We start from the raw sequence: 23,365 nt of genomic DNA on the forward strand, positions 1-23,365 counted from the left end.
TGAGCTGAGATGGCTGAGACTAAAGCGATCTATCAGGAGTCTAGGACATTTCAATAGTTCTGAACCTCAAAGATTGAGGCCAAGAGGAGCTGAAGCTGAAAAGAAAAATTAATGACAGCTCAATAAATTGTCATATCTCTTAATATAATATGTACAGTAAGTTTTAATCATTTCGTCAAATCTTGAATCAGACATAAGGTTGGTATAAGACGATCCATTATCCATCAAAGTAACCCTACACTTTTTACTCATCTCTTTTACATTCCTCCTAATCTCATCACCTCTTTTACATTCCTCCTAATCTCATCACTACTGTTCATCAAGGTACTAACACCATTCTTAACTTCTTCTGCCCGCACCAGATCCCCACCTACCCTATAGTCCAGCCTAATCTCCACCGCTAATCCCAATTCCCTAACCATCTGGAATGCATTCATTTGTTGCTCCGCATAGACCGGCCACATGGCAATTGGCACACCAAACCACAAACTCTCTAAAATCGAGTTCCAACCACAATGCGACACGAATCCACCCACCGCCTTGTGGGCCAGTACCTTGGCTTGTGGGACCCATCCACATACCATACCCATTCCCACAGTCCGTTCCAAAAACCCATCCAGTAGAACATTCTCGTAACTTGCATAGTCTCTCGGGTCTGCTAACTGGGCCTTCGGAGGTCCACGTAAAGCCCATAAAAATCTAATCCCAGCCCATTCAAGACCAATAGCAATTTGCTCTATTTGTTTTACTTCAAGACTCCCCAAGCTACCAAAGTAAAGAAAAACCACAGACCCAATAGGCTGTAAATCTAGCCACTCCATAATATGATTATACTGGACCGGGTTTGGGTCCCATTGGACCGGTCCAACAAGGTCAAGAACCGGTCCAATCGGGTAAACAGGTGGAAGTTGCAAATCGTTGTAAAGTGATTGAAGAGCATAAGGTTCAAGCTCTTGTAATGTATTTACCACAATACCCTTTGTTTCTCTGTACCTCTTTGCATGGTATGAAACCCATGAATAAGCGTCTTCTTCGGTTTTCCAGTCCAAAACCAAGTTAGGCAAAACAAATTTCGGAAGCAAGTTTTGGAAAGTCGGAATTTCAAACTCATTCTCCAATTCAACTGATTTGAGTCGAGGAATGTGGAGCGTGAATCCGAGAAAACTCGCAGGCGATGCGAAGAAGAGGTAGCAAGGTACGGATATCTCATTCGCAACATCGATGATGGTGGTGGAGAACATGTCAACAAACAAAGCAGCGAGTTTAACCGAGTTGTTTTTTGTGAGGCTGAGGAGTGTGTTTTTGATGTTGTTTGTGTGTTTTTGTATGAGAAGGGAAATGTAAGCGATTAATGATTGGTATTGATCAGGTGTTGGAGGGTCTACGATATGGAGGTGGATGAAACGGAGATTAGTTGCGGAGGAAGGACGTGATTGGAGGTAAGTGTTAACGAGTGGTAGCTTTGGTATGGTGATGATGAGAATGGTTGCAGAGAGTTGAGGGTGGTGTTTGGTTAGATGGTTAGCAAATTCAACTGTGGGAACCATGTTTCCAATGGTTGGTGTTGAGATGAAAACTACCTCAAATTTAGTCATGATGATGATAGAGTCACTACTACAGTCTTCTCAAGATTGTGTGATATCGTGTGGTATGAATGCATATATAATAATGAGGAAAAGATATAATGGCCAATGAGGAATAGATTAGAGATAATGTTATATTTTGGAGTTTAGTTAGGTACATCAATTATAGATAATGGCAGTGAGACAAATGCATAGAATTTTGTAAACTACATTATCAAGAAGATGTGCAATACAAGGCATCACTGTCCAAAGGTAAAAGACAAGCATTGAGTTTTTGGCATTTGTACACTTTGCTCACAATAAACCAAGCAATTAGTAATAACATTGACACAATGCTTACCAAATGTGTGATAGAAGTAAAGGGTCATGTTAACCAGTGCCCCGGGGGCACTGGTTAAGGAAGCCAAAAGTGGAAATTTTAAGTAAAAAAAAATACAATTTAAGCTTTTAATGCAAGATACTACTATATTTAACTCCTTAACCAGTGCCCCGGGGGCACTGGTTAACATTTCCCTTAATACAAGCCAGCTTGCAATCACTAAAACAATATTCAAATGAAGTATGCAGTAAGTAATAACAATATCAAGTTACAACCCAAAATACCAAACCAGTAAATATACAAAAATTCACTACCATCAGCCATAAAAACTAATGTAAAAATGGTTACAAGATAAAAATCCTAAGATAAAACCAAAATACAAGCATATATAACATTTTCAAGCCACAACATATACTCCTGTGTGACACACGCTACTGTTCCATATTTAACACTCCCCATTCCATGTATTAAAAGATGTAAAAGTTTTGTAATACTAATCTTTCATGAGTATTGGGGCAAAAATGATTTTGTTAGTAAGTTCATGTTGTGGAATTTATTAAATGCTGACCAAGTTCATGTTGTAGTATGCTAAAGGGTTGGAGACAACGTGTGATTAAATCTCACTTCAAATAGCTCTAGGCTTCCTCACATTGTAATATAGGAACAAAACTACATTGATCTCGCTATGATCTTGCTCACAAGTTTTAGTTCAACCAGCAAAAATGTCGGATTTGTTAGGCCAGACGCCGTGACCAAGGTTCGTACCCCGACTCCTCTATTTATGTGTGTGAGTTTTCAATAACTATTGTAATTTCGTCTATCCACAAAAATTAAAATAAAAACTGCGATTGAATTTGAACAACCTAATTTCATTCATATGCAGAAACTGTACCAAAGGCTTGTCCATCTTAGCAATGACATAATGAAAAACCAGTTTGCTGTCAGTAATAGCAAATATCAAATTACAAGAAAAATACCAAACCAGTTATCACAAAACCACTATGTGGAAAGAGAGTTACAACAAAAATTCACTAAAAGGAGTAAATAAAAAGTAATGTATGCTAAACTTGGAAGACTTCACTCCATAAATGTGTACTTACAATAATGGTGATACAAGACTCTCATGGTAAACATATTGTATATAACTGCCATCACTATTCCGAGGGGAATCCACGCTACCATTATTTAAGTTGTAGCAGACCAACTGGTTCCATATCAGCAGAACAACATGATTTTCAAGAATGAGCACTGGTTTAATATTAAGCGTGTTTTGTACATGATTCCGTAACTGCTCATGAGGGATCATCATCAACCTAGTCCAGGATTCAACAACTCCATATGTTTTCATCAACCAAAGAACCGAATGAGTTTTGTTCTCTTTAAAACACACATAAAGAAAGTTATTGGAAACACACAACGTAGGAATGACATTGACACCATCATGTTCAGGAAGCAACAATTCCTTATAAATTTCCTTTTCAAGATCAAAGGAAATAATCACTCTTTGATTAGAACTAACACCCCTTTTTAATATTACCCAATTCAAAGTGCCACTCACAAATATCCCACCCTGTTCCATCCCAAAGTTGGGGCCAGGGAAATTCGGAATGGTTTTCAAAGAATTCTCACCAAAAGTATAAATTTTGGTCACAAAATTTCCAAAACCAATACCATTATCAGTGAAACTTTTTACGTGCACTAGCATCTTGTACTTGTCATTAACATGATCATAGCCAAATCCACGATATGTGATTATGCATTTATTATATTCATAACAATCAAGGGCGGGAATTTTTTTGGATTTCAATCTAATAGAAGGGTTCCACAATTGAACACAACCATGATTCATATCAAATAGACACAACAACCCATTGCAGGAACCAAAAATAGTAAAACCAAGCTCTACGTTAAACTCAAAAGCTTTTGTAGGTTCTTCTAATGAGTCTTGAAACGATCCATTGTTGCATGACCAAAGAATCCGACAAAATCGTTTCATGCTGAAGCTAACAGATTTGGTAGGTTGTGATAGGTTTTCAAACAATGACTCAACAGGGAAAGATACGATCTGGTAGTTGTAATGGTTAAGACACAGTGTTTTTGAAGAGAATAAATGTTGGTGAGTTATGCTTGGATTCATGGTTAAGCTCTGAATATGACATTTTGCGAAACAGGGATCAGAGATTAGGGTTTTCCAAGATTTGCAAACACGTTTCAATTGCAGTAGGGATCTCACTGGAAGCCTCAAGAGGATCTGAAAGACGACATCATCCGGCAAGACAGGCGATGGTCGCCGGTGAAGTAAACCATCACTCATTGAATTTGAGGATATGTGCTGTGAATTGTTTGCAGAAGAAAGTTACGTTGGGTTTGATGATGGACTAGAAAATATTGTCAATCTTTACTATATAATAATCAAATAGGTCTCCTTCAAAAAAAAAAAAAAAAAACAAATAGGTCGTTACATTCTCAATCCCTGTTTTTCTAACTTTATCAAACAACCTTATAATTTGTTAAGAAAAAACCTAGAAAAATGTAGGTTGTTCCTTGATTTTTACCATGAATCTCTTTTTTTGGTAGAAATTTTCTCCATGAGTCCAATATCCTAAACAAATTTAAATCCTTATTTATTAATTTTGTTACGTCTGCAGTAACTTAACCTAATTTTTTCCCGCTCATTTGCTTTATTAGGTTTGCAATTATTTAACCTAACAAATTTCATCTAAAAAAATGCATTGCACACCAATTTCATTCCTATCCGCTTGCCTTTTTTTTTGAAGAAAATATTTTCTACCATATCAATGATCTTACGGGTTATCTATTGGTCACTATTATAGTCGAGAAAACTCGTGCCACGCACGGGTCAAAAGTCTAGTTTGATATTGAAAACAGTGACAAGGTCGGTTATAAATCCATCTTTAATTTATCTAAAAAATAATAATAATAATCCATCTTTAAGAAAAAATAAAATGATTACTAAAAAAATAAAAATCAATTACTAGTATAATAATTTTTTCCCGATCAAACTAATATAATAAAATAATAAAGTTAGTAAAACAAAAAATAATTATTGTGAAAAAATGAGCGAGAGAGCGTGGTCGAGAGAACAGCGGTTATCCTCGTTTCGACCGGGGACAATCGTGCTGGTATTCACCTTCGCCGCATGTGAGGTACTGTGGAGGGGGGGTCCAAGCAGGGTGCCACCAAATGGGGGGATAGGGGAGAGTGGTTTGACGCGAGACCGCGACGAGGGAAAGCGCATGAACAAGTGGAAGGACGACGAGACATGCTTCAGTAGGATCAGCGGATGGAGGATTCAGGGAGCAGCGGTAAGGTCAGTATAGGGTTAGTGTTCGGTACGTTTCTTTGTCAAGGTATGATTCTGAGGAAGGACAAGGGTTTGGCCAGCATGTTTAATCGCATGATGGGAGGGTTGTGATTCATTATCCACGACCAGAGGATGATTATCGTGGTAGCAGACTTAAGCGCGGGTCACAATCAAGGTGGCGCCCGCATGAACTAGTGTGTATACCGACGACAGATTTGCGTGATACAGGCATCAAGCACAGGTTTGTATCGCGCGGGAGAGACCAGCTTTTTAAACAATCAGACGCGCATCAACAAGTGCAACAGGCAGCAACGCGCGGTACAGGCAAGCATAGGTCTGTGTCGCGCAGGAGTGTGCAGAATTAGCAGAAAACAGATGCGCAGCCGCAAGATATTTTCGGTACAGTGTCACAATTTATTTCCTTTTATTTTACAAATGCGCAGAATATATTTTCTATAATTGTTTACGTCAAGGTTTTGAGGTTTGTGGTATAATGGAGGATGTCTATTTAGCAAGAAAATGTAATGTTAATGGTGGGGGTTCTAATCTAGAGGGAGAAAAAAGAAAGGATGCTTTGATTAGTGGTGGTGAGAATTTCATTGATGAGAAGGTGGGAGGGGGGATGTTTACGCCGGCTAAAAGGTGTGGGAGGTGTTGGCCGCGGGTGGCGGGAAGAAAGAGGTTGTTTTGCCAGTTCAGTAAGCGGGAAGGCTAATAATGACGAGGTGCATTGTAAACAGGTGTTCGTCCCCAAATATAATTCTACTGTTAATGATTTGAAGTGGGCGACGAAAGGTTTGGTGGTGTCTGTCTTGAATGGAGATGCCATTCCAGTGCTCCAACGCCGGATTTTTGATGCGGGTTTTGATAAGCTTGTAATTATTCCGTTGAGAGCTAATAAGGTGTTTTTGAGAACTATTGATAACGGAGATGTCAATGTTATTTTATCAGATGCCGCTGACTTTTTTAACAATTTTTTCTCTAACTAGTTCGATGGAACAAGGATACTTTAATTCGTGAAAGAGGTGCATGGGTGAGGATTATGGAGTGCCTTTACATGCATGGAATATTGATTTTTTCAAACTCTGTGTCCTTGACTGTGGTCGTCTGTTGAGAGTTGATGATATGACATTGGATAGAGATCGTTTCGATTATGCACGGGGTTCTACTGTCGACTTCGTCGGTGGAAATTATTAATTAAGGGGCTCGGATAATGGTGGATGGGGTGCTCCTTGATTTTCAAATTATTGAGGAGTGAGGTTTTTCTTTGGGTGAGGATGCTTGTCTCCTTGATGACGAAGAGACCCAAGATGATGATTATAATGATGTGTCGGAAAACCATGACGATGTTGCTGGGTGTGGTGATGTGAATGATTTATTGAATGATTTAACGGAGGACTGCGAAAAGGAGGTGAAGAATATTTCAATGCAGCCGCCTAATCCTGATTCTTCAGTGAAGGGCACTTCAGATGTGAATTCAACACCTTCGGATCCTTTACTGACGAAGGGTGCTTCACCTTCGTCGAATGCAACATGCATGAACTTGGTTGATAAGAATATATTGAAGGAAATGTATGGTAAAAATGATATTATTTTGTCGGGTGATGGTGGTGGTAAAGTTGGCGAGAAGAGAGTTGTTAAGCGAACATCCTCCTGTCCTCCAAGTCGGGTTCGTTCTACAGAATTTGGTCCGTGGAGCTTAGAATGGGTTAACAAACATCAAAAACATGATTCTGACTCCTTATTTTCGTCTAAAAAAAAGAATATTCAGAAAAAGTCTTATCAGGCGGCATCTAAAGTTGCTAAAAAGAAGGGGAGCGGTTATCTTCGACATTGTGCTCAGAGTCTGAAATGTATTGCTAGACTTCCTGATAAAGACCGTAGAGAGGTTCTTCGTGCTTTGCGAAGGACTATGAAACAACGTAGGGCAGTATCTGAGGTTTTCAAAGGTTAAGGTAATGTCTAAAGAAGGTACTTCTCATAGTGAATCTCAGTCTTCTGTTAATAATGATTGACAGAAATGGTTGGTGCTTCATGGTGATGATAAGGCTGTGAATGAGGATGTCTGTGGCATAGGACATGTTGTCGGTCTTAAGTTTAGTGGTGACAAAAATAATAAGTTTGATATATTGTTAGGGGCGGGGAGAAAAAAGGATGGTGGAGGAGTGAAGGATGTATAGGCCAAAAGGATGGATGGGTTGGAGGAGGAGGGCTGGGTTAGTGTTTTGTCTTTGTGATGAAGCTTATTTCTTGGAACATAAGGGTCCTATGGGGTTTTGAAAAGAGGAGAGAGGTGTGTCAGCTGGTGAGGGAGAAACAACCATTTATTCTTTGTATTCAAGAGACTAAGTTACTGGTATTTGATGTTACAGTATGCAAATCTATTTGGGGTGATGGTAATTTTGATTTTTCTTTTTAACCTTTGATGGGGGCGTCTGGAGTGTTGGTTACTCTTTGGGACACTAAGGAGGTTGAGGTGTGGTCGTCTATGTCATTTGAGCATGTGTTGGTGATTAGAGGCAGATTTTTGAAGACTATAGAGGAAATTGTTTTGTTTAATGTATATGCCCCGTGTGATGTTTTGTGAAAACAAACTCCTTGGACCAATTTATCTGACAGGTTAGGTTCTCTGAATGATTAATATGTTTTCTGGTGATTTTAATGCGGTTCGGTGTGTCGAGGAACGCAGAAGTGTAGGAAGTGTTTTTAATCAAGCAGGGTCCGCACACTTCAACAATTTTATTGAAGGAAATTTTTTGGTGGATTTTCCACTCCGGGGCCGCAATTTTACGTGGTTTCGGGGGGATGGAAAGTCTATGAGTCGTCTTGATCGATTCTTGTTGTCATAGAGTTGGTGCTTGAACTGGCCTAATTGTTTTCAGTTGGCTTTGGCTCGTGGTTTGTCGGATCATTGTCCTTTAGTGTTATCTGTTGATGAAAACAATTGGGGACCGAAACCAGTCCGTATGTTGAAATTTTGGGAGAATTTTCATGGCTATAATAATTTTGTTCGGGATATGTGGATGTCGCTTCAGGTTGATGGATGGGGTGGGGGCCGGGGGGGGGGGGGGGGGGGGGGGTTATTAAAATTGGCTTTAAAGGAATGGCATCAACGTCACACACAAAATTTACCTGCAAGAATTTTAAGTCTGAAGGATGAAATTGCAGCCTTAGATTTAAAAAGGGGAGACTGATATGTTACTAGAAGAGGAGGTAGAGGAGCTTCATGATTTTTTTGAAGATTTGTTCTCTTTATCTCGTGCCAATTCAAATATTTTCTGGCAATAATCTAGAATTCATTGGTTACTTGAATGAGATGCAAACTCTAATTTTTTTCATAGCATTTTATCGAGCCGACGTCGCAAGAATGCAATCCCTTTTATTCTTGTGAATGGTGTGTTGGTTGAAGGGGTTGATAATGTGTGGCATGCTATTTACAATCATTTTTTGACACATTTTCAGTAGGGTCCGGTCCAACGACCTAGTATGGAGGGTCTGCATTTTCGGTCCTTAGATCACACAACAGGGGCGAGTTTGATAAAGCCTTTTTCATTTGAAGAGGTGAAGGTGGCGGTGTGGGATTGTGAAAACTTTAAATGTCCAGGTCCAGATGGGATTACTTTTGGTTTCATTAAAGACTTTGGGGATATTTTGAAGGAAGATGTGATGCGTTTCTTGTTGGAGTTTCATTGGAATGGAAGGTTGACCAAAGGAATAAATAGCATATGTTCATTGCTCTTATTCCTAAGCTTAATAGCACCCAACGGTTGAATGACTTCCGTCCGATTTCGTTGGTGGGTGGTTTGTATAAGATTTTGGCAAAGGTGCTTGCAAACAGGATGCGTACAGTTATTAGTTAATTATGTTATTTCAGATTCTCAGTCTGCCTTTATTAGAGGTCGTCTGATTCTTGACGGCATATTGGTGGCTAATGAAATTGTTGATGAAGCTCATAGGTGCAAGAAGGAACTTATTCTTTTTAAGGTGGACTTTGAAAAAGCCTACGACTCTATTGACTGGAGTTATTTAGATGAGGTGATGTTGAAAATGGGTTTTCCGACTCCTTGGTGGAAATGGATAAAGGAGTGTATAAGAACGACCTCAGTTTCAGTTTTGGTAAATGGGTCTGGGTCTCCAACTGATGAATTTTCCTTGCGGCGGGGTTTGAGGCAGGGTGACCCTTTTTCACCTTTCTTGTTTTTGTTAGTCGCGGAGGGGTTTCATGTGTTGATGGAATCTTGTCATTAAATAATCTTTTCACTGGTTATAGGGTGGGAGTTGTTTCTCATCTGTAATTTGCAGATGATACTCTAATTCTTGGAGGAAAATCTTGGGCTAATATTCAAGCGATGTGTGCCATTCTTTTTCTCTTTGAAGCCTTGTCGGGTTTGAAAGTGAATTTTTCAAAAAGCCTCTTGGTTGCTGTTAATGTCGCCCCTTCTTGGTTATCTAAACCTGCAATGGTGTTGAATTGCAAGGTTGGGTCTATTCCTTTTGTGTATCTGGGGCTGCCTATTGGTGGTACCTCGCGTCGATTGTCCTTTTGGGAACCGATCATTAACCGTATAAAATCTAGACTGACGGGTTGGAATTCGAAACATCTATCTTTGGGGGGTCGTCCGGTTTTGTTGAAGTCAGACCTGTCTTCTATGCCTATTTATGCTCTTTCTTTTTTCAGGGCTCCGCCAGGTATCGTCTCCTATATTGAATCTCTTTTTGATTGTTTTTTTTTTGGGGGAGTGCTGACCACATGAAAATATCTTGGGTGGATTAGAAAACTGTTTGCAGGAGAAAGAAGGTTGGTGGTTTGGGGGTAAGGAGTATTAGGGAGTTTAATATTGCTCTGTTAAGGAAGTGGTGTTGGCGGATGCTGGAAGAGAAGGAGTCATTATGGTTTAGGGTGTTGTCTGCACGTTTTGGGGTAGATAGGGGCAGCTGTTGGGTGGTGGCTGTGGGTCATCTTTATGGTGGTGTGATGTTTATGACTTGTGTAGTCAGGAGTGGTTTAGCGATCATGTTAGTCGATCGGTTGGGAACGGGAATCATACTCTTTTATGGATGGAGTCTCGTCTTGGTGGGGCGTCGTTTCGTGTCAGGTTTAGTAGGTTATATGACTTGACGATGTTTAAGGGGGCGGGGTCTGTCTTTGATATGAGTCAGCTAGGTTGGGTGGAGGAGGGTGGGGCGTGGAGATGGAGGCGGAGGTTGTTACCGTGGGAGGAGGAGTTGGTGGGGGAACTCATTTTACTGCTTCATAATGTTACTTTGCAGGTTAATAAGGATGACAGATGGCTATGGATATTGGAAACTTCTAAAGTCTTTTCTGTTCGTAGTGTCTACAATTTTTTAACGGCTCAGCTTCCTATGGCTACATCGGTGCCCGTTTCATCTGTCTGGCATAAGGACGTCCCTTTAAAAGTTGTATTGTTTGCTTGGTGATTGTTCTGGGATAGGTTGCCTACATAGGACAATTTATTTCGGCGAGGTGTTCTTGATCAGAATTCCTTGGAGTGTATAGCAGGGTGCGGTTCAGCTGAATTGTCCGCTCATCTATTTTTACATTGTATCTTTTTTGGGTCTGTCTTGCATTTAATTTATGGGTGGTTGGGCATCTCTGCGGTTCCACCTCAGTTTTTGCTGGATCATTTTATTCAATTCAGTTATATTGGCAGATCAGGAGAGGTTTGGTGGTCAATTTCACAGGTTATTTGGTTTGCAACTGTCTGGGAAATCTGGAAAGAAAGAAATAACAGGCTATTTACAGATAAGACATGCTCGATTCTTCAGGTGCATGTAGAGCTGTCAAAACGGGCCGGGTCTTACGGGCCGGCCCGAAAGCCCGAATTTAATGCAGGGCCTGGGCCAAAAATTTGGAGCCCGAATGGATTCAGGGCTTTTTAGCCCGGCCCGAATAAACCCGGGCCCGTTAGGGCTAGCCCGGTCGGGCTTCGGGCGGCCCGGCAGCCCGCAAAAAATTGCATTGGATCATTTCACTAGACTGGATCATTGGACAACCCAATTACAATTAAGGATCCGGCCCAAAAACCAAATATAGAAACCCTAAAAAACACTCACTCACACTCACATGATTCATGAACGGCAGCCTCACACTCACTCTCTCTCTCTTTTCTCTGTATCGCACGCACATATTCTTCTTCTTCAACATCTCGGTTTGTTCTTCTTCTTCATCGTTTTCCAGGTTTGTTTCTTCTTTGTTTTACTGATTTTGTTTCTTCTTCTTTCTATTGTGTGTTATTCTGTTTGCTGGTTCTACTGTGTGTTATTCTGTTTGCTGGTTATTGTTCTTCTTCTTCTCTGTTTGTTGGTTATTTTGTTTCTATTGTTCTTCTTCTTCTTCAGTGGTTCTATAAGCTGGTTTGGGTGATTTGTAGGAATTTTGTTTCTTTTGTTCTTCTTCTTCAGTGGTTCTTCATCGTTTTCCAGGTTTGTTTTTTCTTTGATTTACTGATTTTGATTCTTCATACAAGGGCCACTATTTAGGACTGATTTTGATTCTACTGATTTTGCTGGTTACTGATTTCAGAATGATACACTATTTAGGACTGTTTCAGGGATACAAAAATTATGCAGACTGTTTCAGAATGTTTACTTAATTTAATACTATAATTTAATACTATAATTTAATACCTAATGTTGCTTTCTTCTTCTATTTTTGACGAAACTAATGTTGCTTTCGTGATTACCTCTAAGTTTGGTTAATTTAATTCAAGACATTGTCCCCACGTGTTGAAAAAAGCTAGTACTTTAAGAATAATAATGATGAATTTGTTTCATATTTCTACAGAACCTGACTATTTATAATTTGGTTGCCAAAAGCCAAACAATCAATAAACAATAATTATTTACACTATCAAATATCAGTCAATAATATTGTAATATCTATTGTGTATGCCTGTCATCTCTATTTTCAGAATGGTACACTATTTAGGACTGTTTCAGTGATACAAAATTTATGCAGACTGTTTCAGAATGTTTACTTAATTTAGGAGTCATTTTACTAAGTTGATTACTTTCTTCTTAATAGAATTTAGCTTTAGGTTGATTGTGGGAACCAGTAGATATGAAAGACAGCTTCTCATCATGAATTGACTATTTATGTGATCTTTAATGATTGATTTTCTGGTTTAGATGTCGTTATTCTACATTTAGTTTGACTTATAATTTGTCATATAATATTATAGGAATTACAATCTGTTTGTGCTTGAAATATGGCGGATACGGATAGTGATAGTCATGATATGTGCGTTGATGGGGAAATTGAGAGCCAAGCTAAGGAAATTCCACCGGTACCACGATTTGATGAAAATGCACAAGAAGTGTCTTCTGAACCGAAGAATAAGAAGCGTAAGGGAAAGGCTAACGACAAGGCTAAGGACAAGGCTAAGGGCAAGGGTAAGTCTCTAACTTCTGAAGTTTGGCAATATTTTGTTAAAGTTGGTATTGTAGACGGAGTAGAGAAATGTAAATGCAAGGGGTGTGAAAAGTTATTGACTTGTGACTCGGGGTCCGGAACTAGTCATTTGAAGCGTCATAGAGATAGTTGTAGAAAGACTGTTAGAAATCATGATGTGGGTGAAATGATGATTGATGCTGAAGGAAAATTGAGAAAGAAAAAGTTTGACCCTATGGTTAATCGAGAAATTTTAGCTAGAATCATGATTACACATGGTGCGCCATTTAATATGGTTGAGTGGAGGGTCTTTAGAGAATACCAGAAGTTTTTGAATGATGATTGTGTTTTTGTTAGTAGAAATACTATAGCCAAAGAGATTTTGAATGTTTATGGTGATGAGAAACAAAAGTTGAAATCACAGTTAGCTCAAATTCGTGGGAGAGTTTGCTTGACATCTGATTGTTGGACCTCATGCACGAATGAAGGTTATATTTCTTTAACTGCTCATTATGTTGATGTGAATTGGAAATTGCAAAGTAAGATTTTGGCATTTGCTCACATGGAACCCCCACATGCGGGGCGAGATTTAGCATTGAAGGTGTTGGAAATGTTAGATGATTGGGGCATTGAAAAGAAATTTTTTTCCATTACTTTAGATAATGCTTCTTCAAACAACAGCATGCAAAACTTTTTGAAAGAACATTTAGGGCTATCAAATAGTTTGTTGCTTGATGGAGAACTTTTTCATATAAGATGCTCAGCTCACATCTTGAACCTCATTGTTCAAGATGGACTCAAGGTAGTTAGTGATGCTTTACATAAGATTAGACAAAGTGTGGCTTATGTGAGGGCAACAGAAAGTAGAACACTACTTTTTAATGAATGTGTTAGAACTGTTGGTGATATTGATACAACCATCGGATTAAGATTAGATTGTGTTACTCGATGGAATTCTACTTTCATAATGCTTCAGAGTGCGCTTGTTTATCGTCGTGCCTTTTATAGCTTAAGTTTGCGCGATTCAAACTTTAAGTGTTGTCCTACAAGTGAGGAGTGGAGAAGGGCTGAAACGATGTGTGATATTTTGAAGCCATTTTACAATATCACAAACTTGATTTCTGGATCTTCATATCCTACTTCAAATCTGTACTTTGGCGAAATATGGAAGATAGAGTGCCTTATAAGATCTTATTTGAATAGTCAAGATCTTTTGATTCAAAAAATGGCCGGAAGGATGAAGGAGAAGTTTGATAAGTATTGGAGTGACTATAGTGATGTTTTGGCAATTGGGGCTGTTCTTGATCCAACCAAGAAGCTTAATTTTTTGAAATTTGCTTATGAAAAACTTGACCCACTCACTGCTGAGGAGAAGGTGAAAAATATTAGGATGACATTGGGGAAGCTTTTTGCCGAGTATATGAAGAATGGGATTCCTTTTAATCTAAGCGCTTCACAAGTCCAAACTAGCTATGGAGGAGGAACTCAAATTGTGTCATCTTCATATGATGTAAGTTCATATATTCCTTCTTTATTTTATTCTTTTATTAATTATTTTGTTTTTGTTTGTATGAATATTTTGTAACTTGGTTAGGTTGGGTGATTTGTAGGAATTTGAGGAATATGAAAGCCAATCAAGCAACAACACCGGAAAATCTGAACTTGATACTTATTTAGATGAGATGCGGATGCCTCGATCAGCAGAATTTGATGTCTTGGCTTTTTGGAAGGAAAGAAGTCGTAGAAGTCCAAATCTTGCAAGGATGGCTTGCGATATATTGAGTATTCCAATAACAACGGTGGCATCAGAATCTGCGTTTAGTATTGGCGCTCGAGTGGTGAATAAGTATAGAAGTTCAATGAAAGATGAATCTGTTCAGGCTCTCTTGTGCGCACGTAGCTGGTTACATGGTTTTGAAGGTATAATTTTTAAAGTTCTATCATTTTAACAATTGTTTTATAGTTAATATAGTCAATGGTGACAATGAGGTATGAAATCTTTATCACATTATGAATCTCTCGCTTCTATCATCTTACGATTAAGGAGTTGCTGCTGTGTTTTTTTTGCTGCTCTTGCTTGGTTTATGTTTTGTTTGTTGCCGTTGGATGTCCAACATGTTGTGTTACAACCTTCTATATTTCAGTTTGCTGCTGTTGTTTGGTTTTTGTTTTGTTGGATGTCCATTTCAGTCTATATTTCAGTTTATATGCTATAAACCTTGCTGTTGTTGCTTGATTTTTGTTTTGTTGGATGTCCATTTCAGTTTATATGTTGTAAACCTTATTTTGTTGGATCTGTTTTGTTTCAACCTTTGCCAAATGGATCTATTATGTTACTAATTGAGCTTTGTTTCTCCAGCCTTATGCACTTTTTGTGCTAGGCTGTTATGTTGGAATAATATTATGCTAAACTATCTTGGTTAATTCTTGTTATGTAGAATTTTAGTTTGACAATTATTATAACAAGCATTCAACCAATTTTGTTATTCTTATGTCTTTCTTAATTTGTAGAATTATATGATGACAACAATGATGTTCAAGAAGAAGAAACTAATGGAAGTGGACAAGCATCAAACAGTGTGGATGTTGTGAACCTTACTGAAGATTAAGTGACTTTGTTGGGAGTGACTTTTTGAATCATTAAAACTTTTGTTATGTTATTCTGGATAATTAGTATTTTGAATTTAGAATCTTGGATAATTGGTGACTTTTGTTAATGTTACTATGGATAATTGGTATTCTCTTGTGTATATTTATGTTAATTAATATGTTCAATCTTTTGGGTTCTTTTGCGTCAGGCATGTATGCTACAGCAGAGGTGTGCTTGTGTTTTGTGCAGCCTCTGTTTGTTTTGGTGCAGTGTATTGGGTTAGCTTTTCTTGTTTTCAATGTGCTTCTCCATGGTGCAGCCTTTGATTGTTTTTGCTGTTATATTGGTTTAGCTTTTCATGTTTTCAGTTCCTTCCAAGCTTATTAGTGCTTCTTGCACGGGCTTGTCTTAATAATATTCGCCGTTTCAAAAAAAATATGTTCAATCTTTAAAGAAAGGAAAAAAAAAAGAAGGGAAAAACGGGCCTGGGCTGGCCTGTTAGCCCGGGAGCCCGTAAAGGGCCGGGCTCGGGCTTTATATTTGCGGCCCATATTCAAACAGGGCTTTTTAGCCCGGCCCTAAAAAGCCCGTTACCCGGTCGGGCCGGGCCTAAACGGGCCGGGCCGCCCGTTTTGACAGCTCTAAGTGCATGGTTGATAAGATTAAGTCCCTCACTTTCATGTGGTTAAAGGCAAAATTTGCTACTTTTCCCTTTAACTTTCATGGTTGGTGGCTTAGTCCGTTCACCATACTGGGCATAGGCTAATAGTTATTTCTGTTCTAGTTTTATCTTTTTGCACAGTTTCCTTGTAAATATTGTTCGGACCTTGCAGTTTCTTTCTTAGTACACCTTATGCTAGGAAAATCACATTGTTTTCGTAATATATTCCATTTTAACTTCTTAAAAAAAAGTTAGTATCCACTAAACTTCTTTAAATGTCCTCCGTTCAACCTTTAAAATAGAATAACAAAGTTAATTTTTTGAGAGAGAATAATAAAGTTAATGTCTCGCTAATTTGCATACAAAGTAAAATTAAATTTAATAGAAACACTACATTAATGTTAATTTTGACGGTGTTTTACATATAAAATAACAAAATATTAAATAGAAACACTACATTGATTTTAATATTTAGAAAATAGTTATGAATTTTTAAAATTCTTTCACATCAACATTCTCATATTAGTAAATAAAAGGCTTAATTGCAGTTTTGGCCCCCTAAGAAAAAAAACTATAAAACCGCCCCCTAAGTTTTGCAACTATAGTAGTTTTGGCCCCCCAAGGTAAAAAAAAATAAAAAAAATAACACGTGGCATCTCACTTAGGGTGCCACGTCAGCGTAGACCAAGTCAAAATTGGTCTTGGTATCGTCTGAACATATATGTCTACAAACTAGAAAGAAAATATTAATCTTGGCATTCGTTCAGTTAAACTCTTCCGCATAATCCGAACTATTTTTCCTGCCTCATCTAGATGATTAAACAGACATAACTTTGTCGAATTGAAGCAAGTGCCATTTCAACGAGAAGTTAATATGAATCTAATTACTTCCTCACTTTTTCCATTTTCCATTTTTTTAAGCATCAAAAAGAATAAGACACAAAATCACACGTATCCATACTCTAATATTTAAAAATGCTGCATTCAATAGAAATAGAATACATTTTGCATCATCTTAATCATTAATAACCAGACTCCATCCAACGGTTCCATTTTGAATAGAATTCCAATATATAAAATCACCCACACTATGAATAAACACATGCAGACTAGCAAAAATGCAAAACCTTATCATTTTAAACTCTTACACAAAATCCCATCTTTTTATTTCTGCCACATAAATAAAAAACGTCCATAGGTTGTTTATTGAATTGAAGTGTAATGGTTGCTTTGTTTTTCCAATTCCACTAATGAAAAGTAGTTACTATGAAGGAGAAGTTATTATATTGTTAAAAGCAAAAGTAGAACTTCATAAACAATATTACACACTCTCTCTATATCAATGAAACTATGCTTACAAAGAGAGCTGCTATATCAAGTGAAAAATACAACCCGAAGGAATCACGAGAATTGCATAACCAATTGAATTTGTTTATCGGGATGATTTCGCTCACTGATTTGGCGCTATAAATATCTTTTCCCCCTTACAAAACATATACATTTCCATACTATAATGTATAAAAATGTTGCAAACTCTATCCATCAATTATTTTTATACCACTCTTACAAGCAAGTGCTTATTTCCTCAACTCATAAATCAAAGCAGTAAAAGAAAAGGCAAACAATAAGCAAAATAACAATCTGCAAAAGGGTAGATATTAAGTGGGGCATTTTGGCTGATGATGAAAAATCAGTTAGCAGGAATTAATTGAAAAAATGCAAATGGTATGCATACAAGTACGCAATCAGTAATAGCATTAGCGAAATGCAAACTAATAGCCAAACTATACGTCCGAAAGCAATAGTAGAGTGCAAACAAAATCCCAAACCAGCAATGCAGTCAGTAATAACAATATCAAATTAGACGCAAAATACCAAACCAGTTATAGTTCCAAAATGTCAAACGAGTTATAACAAACCACTATATGGAAAGATGTTCAAAAAAATCAGAAGGAGTAACTAAAATGTAACGTGTACTTACAATAGTGGTGATACAAGACTCTCATGGTAAACAAGTTGTTTATACAAATAATTGTCACTACTACTCCAAGGAGAATCGACCCTACCATTATTCAAGTTATAGAGGACAAATTTTTCTTCCGTTCTTATCAGAACAATACGATTTTCAAAAATGAGCACGGGTTCAATTAACTGAGGGGAGTGATGTACACGATTCCATAACTGCTCATGAGGGATCATCATCAACCTAGTCCAAGATTCAGCAACTCCATATATTTTTATCAACCACAAAATCAAATGAGTTTTGTTCTCGTCAAAACACACATAAAGATAATTATTGGAAACACACAATGTAAGATTGCAGTCATGGACCCCATCATGTTCAGGCAGCAAGAATTCCTTATAAATCTCCTTTTCTAGATCAAAGGAAATAATCACATTTTGATTAGAACTAACACCCATTTTCAATATTACCCAATTCAAAGTGCCACTCACAAATTTCCCATCCCACCCAAGGTCGGGGCAAGGGAAATTTGGAATGGTTTTCAAAGAATTCTCACCAAAAGTATAAATTTTGGTCATAGATTTTCCAATACCATTAGTGAAACTATACAAACCTACTAGAACCTTGTACTTGTCACTAACATGATCATAGCCAAATCCACGATAGGTGGTAATGCATTGATTATATTCGTAACAATCAAGGGTGGGAGATTTTTTCGATATCAATCTAATTGAAGGGTTCCACAGTCGAAAACAACCATGAACCCTATCAAATAGACACAACAACCCATTGCATGAACCAAAAATAGTAAAACTGTGTTCTAGGTCGAACTCAACAGCTTTTGTAGGTTCTAATGACTCTTTGAACGATCTATTGTTGCCTGACAAAAGATTCCGGAAAAAGCGTTTCATGCGGAAGCTAACAGATTTGGTTTTGGTAGGTTGCGATAGGTTTTCAAACAATGACTCAACGGGGAAAGATATGATTATTTTAGACGGGTTATAGATAGAACCCGGTCGTTTTGAAGAGAATAAATGCTGGTGAGTTATGCTTGGATTCATGGTTAAGCTCCGAAGGTGACATTTTGTGAAACAGGGATCAGAGATTAGGGTTTTCCATGATTTGCAAACACGTTTCAATTGCAGTAGGGATCTCACTGGAAGCCTCAAGAGGATCTGAAAGATGACATCGTCCGGTAAGACAGGCGATGGTCGCCAGTGGAGTAAACCGTCTCTCATTGAATTTGAGGATATGTGCCGTGAATTGATTGCAGATGAAAGTTAAGTTGGGGATTAAGGAGGTTTTGTTTGATGATGGACTAGAAAATAGTGTGAATATATTTGTTTATTTGTTCCGTTACATGGATTTTTTTTTTTTTGGTTACATAATAGTGTGAATATATAAAGGGGGGTGGAAGCGGATTTGTTTGTTATATAAACTTTTTTAGTTATATTTGTTATATATACTAGCAAAAAGACGGGCACTGTTTCCACTCTTTTTATTGCGTTAACGTTTGAAAATTATGAACGCTGATTTTTTATAAAATTTAAATTTCGATTAAAAGTAAAAATATAAATGTTTTTTCTTTCAAATTATAATAGATCAAACTAAACATGATTATATATTTTAATGAAACCAATAATATAACAAAAAATATAGTCTAAATTCTTATTTTTTAATGACACCTAAAACAATCTTTATTATAGAAAAAAATTGTTGTTTAAGGGTATAATTTGGATAATGAAAAAAATAAGTATAAATACACTCTTCTCGTTTGTTATAGGTTTTTAAATCAATAGTATATATCAATCAATAATAATCAATCAATCAATAGTATATATATAAAGTAAGGTTTTTTATGCCACGTGTCACTTCCACGTTTATTCTCAGTATTTTTATTATTTTTTTATATTTTATTTGACATAAATATCTCAACAAACTATTTATCTTATCCACTAAATATTTTATTTAATTTTATATTTAATTTCTAATATTTTATGTAGCCAAAATATCTCAACAAACTATATATAATACTTTCAATATTATCCATTAAATCTTCCTTTTTTCTTCTTCTTTTTTTTAGGAAAAGAAGTTTCAATTAGTTATTATATAATCTTTTAACACCATATTATTTTAGGAAAAGAAGTTTCAATTAGTTATTATATAATCTTTTAGCACCATATTATTCAATTAGTTTTTTCATTGAGGAAAAAAAGGCTTCGGTTTTTTTTTTTTAACTATAAATAAATGAGATTTTGTTAATCACCAAAATCACATATTTTTAGCAGAAACCGAAACTCAAACCTTCTTTTGATCTAAGCTTTTTTTTTCTTCATGTTTGACAAACACCTATACTATCGTTTCTTCTACTTATGCTTAGATTTTTATTTTTATATATATAATATATGATGGAACTAACATCTACGAGTGAGTTTACTGATTTTTTTCTCTTTCAGGTCCTTGAACTATTGTTTCTGGTATCCATTACAAACACCTACGAGTTTCAGGTCCTTGAACTAACACCTATACTATTGTTTCTGTTTCAGGTCCTTGGACTAACACCTATACTATTTTTTGAAGAAAACTAACACCTATACTATTGTTTTTTTTTCCTTTTCCGATTCAACAGTACCGCTCTTCTCTCCATTCTTATTCATAATTCATAATTGAGTTTGTGGCATCCATTCCTATTTTGTATTATTATTATTATTATTATTATTATTATTATTATTATTATTATTATTATTATTATTATTATTATTATTATTATTATTATTTTATTATTATTTCACCAGTTCCGTAGTTTAGCAATATATGTATTTTTGCTTATGTTGATCTTTTATGTTGTTTTGTGCGTGAACCCAGTATAGTGGACATTCATAATTGGTGTGTGCCGTTATAGCAATAGGTATTGGCATCCATTCATAATTGGTGCATGGCAATATAGCGGACACCGTGAACCCAATAGTGTATAGGAACACACAGTCGTTTCTAAATAACAAACCAATTACAGTCGTTTGTATTTCAAAATAATTATCAATATCAATCAATCAATAGTATATCAATCAATCAATAATATATATATATATATATATATATATATATATATATATATAAAGTAATTTTTTATGTCACGTGTCACTTCCACATTCATTCTCAATATTTTTATTATTTTTTCTATTTTTAAAACCAATATTTTATTTAACATAAATATCTCAACAACATTTTGATCTTATCCACTCAATATTTTCTTTAAATTTTTATTGAAATTCTAATATTTTATGTAGCAGAAATATCTCAACAAACTACACATAATACTTTCAACAAAGTTTACATATACGATCTTATTTTATGATTAAAAGACTCCAATTTGTTTATTTGTTTTTAGGAAAAGAAGCTTCAATTAGTTATTACTAATCTTTTAGCACTATATCATTCAATTAATTTTTATGTTTTAGGAAAAAAATGGTTCGATTAGTTTTTTTTTTGATAAAAAAAAGGTTCGATTAGTTATTATGTTATCTTTTAGCAGCATAATTTTCGTTAATCACATATTTACATATTTTGAGCACAAGCAGAAACCTCAAACCTTCTTTTCATCTAACATTTTTTCTTCTTCAGGTTTGCCAAACACCAATTTTATTATTTCTCATACATATACTTTGATATATATATATATATATATATATATATATATATATATATATATATATATATTTCAACCATTTTCTTTCCTTTCAATCAATTTTTCTCTCTCATACGCATGGGCCACGAAACAAACCCATGACCACATGTTTAAAAGGAGTCAAAACTCTTACCACTAGGACTAATTCATTATTGATTTTGTTACACTTTTTATCTTGCATTGGACATTCATCTCATCATTTATATTTATTTTTATGATATTATTATAATTTTAAATTTAAATAAATTCAATCTAATATACTGACACGTGTATTCGTGCACACAAACTTATAAAACTTATTTAATATCTAACCCGGGCAACGCCGGGTCTCTAAACTAGTAGTATATATATAAAGTAAGGTTTTTTATGCCACGTGTCGTTTTCACGTTTATTCTCAATATTTTTATATTTTTTTTATATTTTATTTGACATCTTATTTGACATAAAAATCTCACCAAACTTTTGATCTTATCCACTAAATATTTTATTTAATTTTATATTTAATTCCTAATATTTTGTGTAGCCAAAATATCTCAACAAACTATATATAATACTTTCAATACTATCCATTAAATTTTCCTTTTTTTTGCTTTCTTTTTTTTAGGAAAAGAAGTTTCAATTAGTTTTTTTTCGTTGAGGAAAAAAAGGCTTCGATTTGTTTTTTTTAACTATAAATAAAGGAGAATTTTTTAATCACGTAAACACATATTTTGAGCAGAAACTGAAACTCAAACCTTCTTTTGATCTAAGCTTTTTCTTTCTTCAGGTTTGACAAACACCTATACTGTTGTTTCTTTTACTTATACTTAGATTTTTCTTTTTATATATAATATGAGAGGGAACTAACACCTACGAGTGAGTTTACCGATTGTTTTTTTTTTCTTTCTTTCAGGTCCTTGAACTATTGTTGCTGACATCCATTACAAACACCTACGAGTTTCAGGTCCTTGAACTAACACATATACTATTGTTTCTGTTTCAAGTCCTTGAACTAACACCTATACTATTTTTTTCCTTTTCGTTTCAACAGTAGCGTTGTAATATTATCAATCACCTATACTGTTTTAATTTTTATTGTTTTTTCTATTTTTAAAAACCAATATTTTATTTAACATAAATATCCCACCAAACTTTTGATCTTATGCACTCAGTATTTTCTTTTTTATTTTTATTGAATTTCTAATATTTTATGTAGCAGAAACATCTCAACAAACTACGCATCAATCAATCAATCAATACATAAAGTAAGGTTTTTTATGCGACGTTTCACTTCCACATTCATTTTCAATATTTTTATTATTTTTTCTATTTTTAAAAATTAATATTTTATTTAACATAAATATCCCAACAAACTTTTGATCTTATGCACTCAGTATTTTCTTTTTTATTTTTATTGAATTTCTAATATTTTATGTAGCAGAAATATCTCAACAAACTACGCTTCAATCAATCAATCAATACATAAAGTAAGGTTTTTTATGCCACGTTTCAATTCCACATTCATTTTCAATATTTTTATTATTTTTTCTATTTTTAAAAATTAATATTTATTTAACATAAATATCTCAACAAACTTTTTATCTTATGCACTCAGTATTTTTTTTTTTAATTTTTATTGAATTTCTAATATTTTATGTAGCAGAAATATCTCAACAAACTACACATCAATCAATCAATATATAAAGTAAGGTTTTTTATGCCACGTGTCACTTCCACATTCATTCTCAATATTTTTATTATTTTTTCTATTTTTCAAAATTAATATTTTAATTAACATAAATATCTCAACAAACTTTTGATTTTACCTATTAAATATTTTACTTACCTT

At 35.4% G+C, this 23,365-nt stretch overlaps 2 protein-coding genes and 2 pseudogenes across 3 annotated transcripts; 1 reads left to right on the forward strand and 3 right to left on the reverse strand.

Annotated features, from left to right (window-relative positions):
• Positions 1–115: 115 nt before the first annotated feature.
• Positions 116–1,698, reverse strand: LOC146946376 (UDP-glycosyltransferase 43 pseudogene; annotated as a pseudogene). The gene has a single exon (XR_015026706.1). The product of XR_015026706.1 is annotated as a UDP-glycosyltransferase 43 pseudogene (transcript).
• Positions 1,699–2,998: 1,300 nt separating this feature from the next.
• LOC146946377 (F-box/kelch-repeat protein At3g23880-like) lies at positions 2,999–4,216 on the reverse strand. Its single transcript, XM_085748207.1, has one exon. It carries the CDS (start codon positions 4,214–4,216, stop codon positions 2,999–3,001), a length of 1,218 nt encoding a protein of 405 aa, XP_085604333.1.
• Positions 4,217–8,952: 4,736 nt separating this feature from the next.
• Positions 8,953–11,846, forward strand: LOC146946378 (uncharacterized; annotated as a pseudogene).
• A 6,020-nt stretch (positions 11,847–17,866) lies between these two features.
• On the reverse strand, positions 17,867–18,913 carry LOC146946379 (F-box/kelch-repeat protein At3g23880-like). The gene has a single exon (XM_085748208.1). The coding sequence runs from the start codon at positions 18,911–18,913 to the stop codon at positions 17,867–17,869; it is 1,047 nt and encodes a 348-aa protein (XP_085604334.1).
• Between the last annotated feature and the right edge of the window lie 4,452 nt (positions 18,914–23,365).

The sequence above is a fragment of the Medicago sativa genome, chromosome 2 (assembly GCF_051527215.1).
Source record: "Medicago sativa cultivar Bolivia chromosome 2, Bolivia_mono, whole genome shotgun sequence".
NCBI classification, from domain to species: Eukaryota; Viridiplantae; Streptophyta; class Magnoliopsida; order Fabales; family Fabaceae; genus Medicago; species Medicago sativa.

Coding starts and splice junctions, on each gene's coding strand:
- LOC146946377 (XM_085748207.1), bottom strand. CDS start 4,216: ATGAGTGATGGTTTACTTCACCGGCGACCATCGCCTGTCTTGCCGGAT.
- LOC146946379 (XM_085748208.1), bottom strand. CDS start 18,913: ATGAATCCAAGCATAACTCACCAGCATTTATTCTCTTCAAAACGACCG.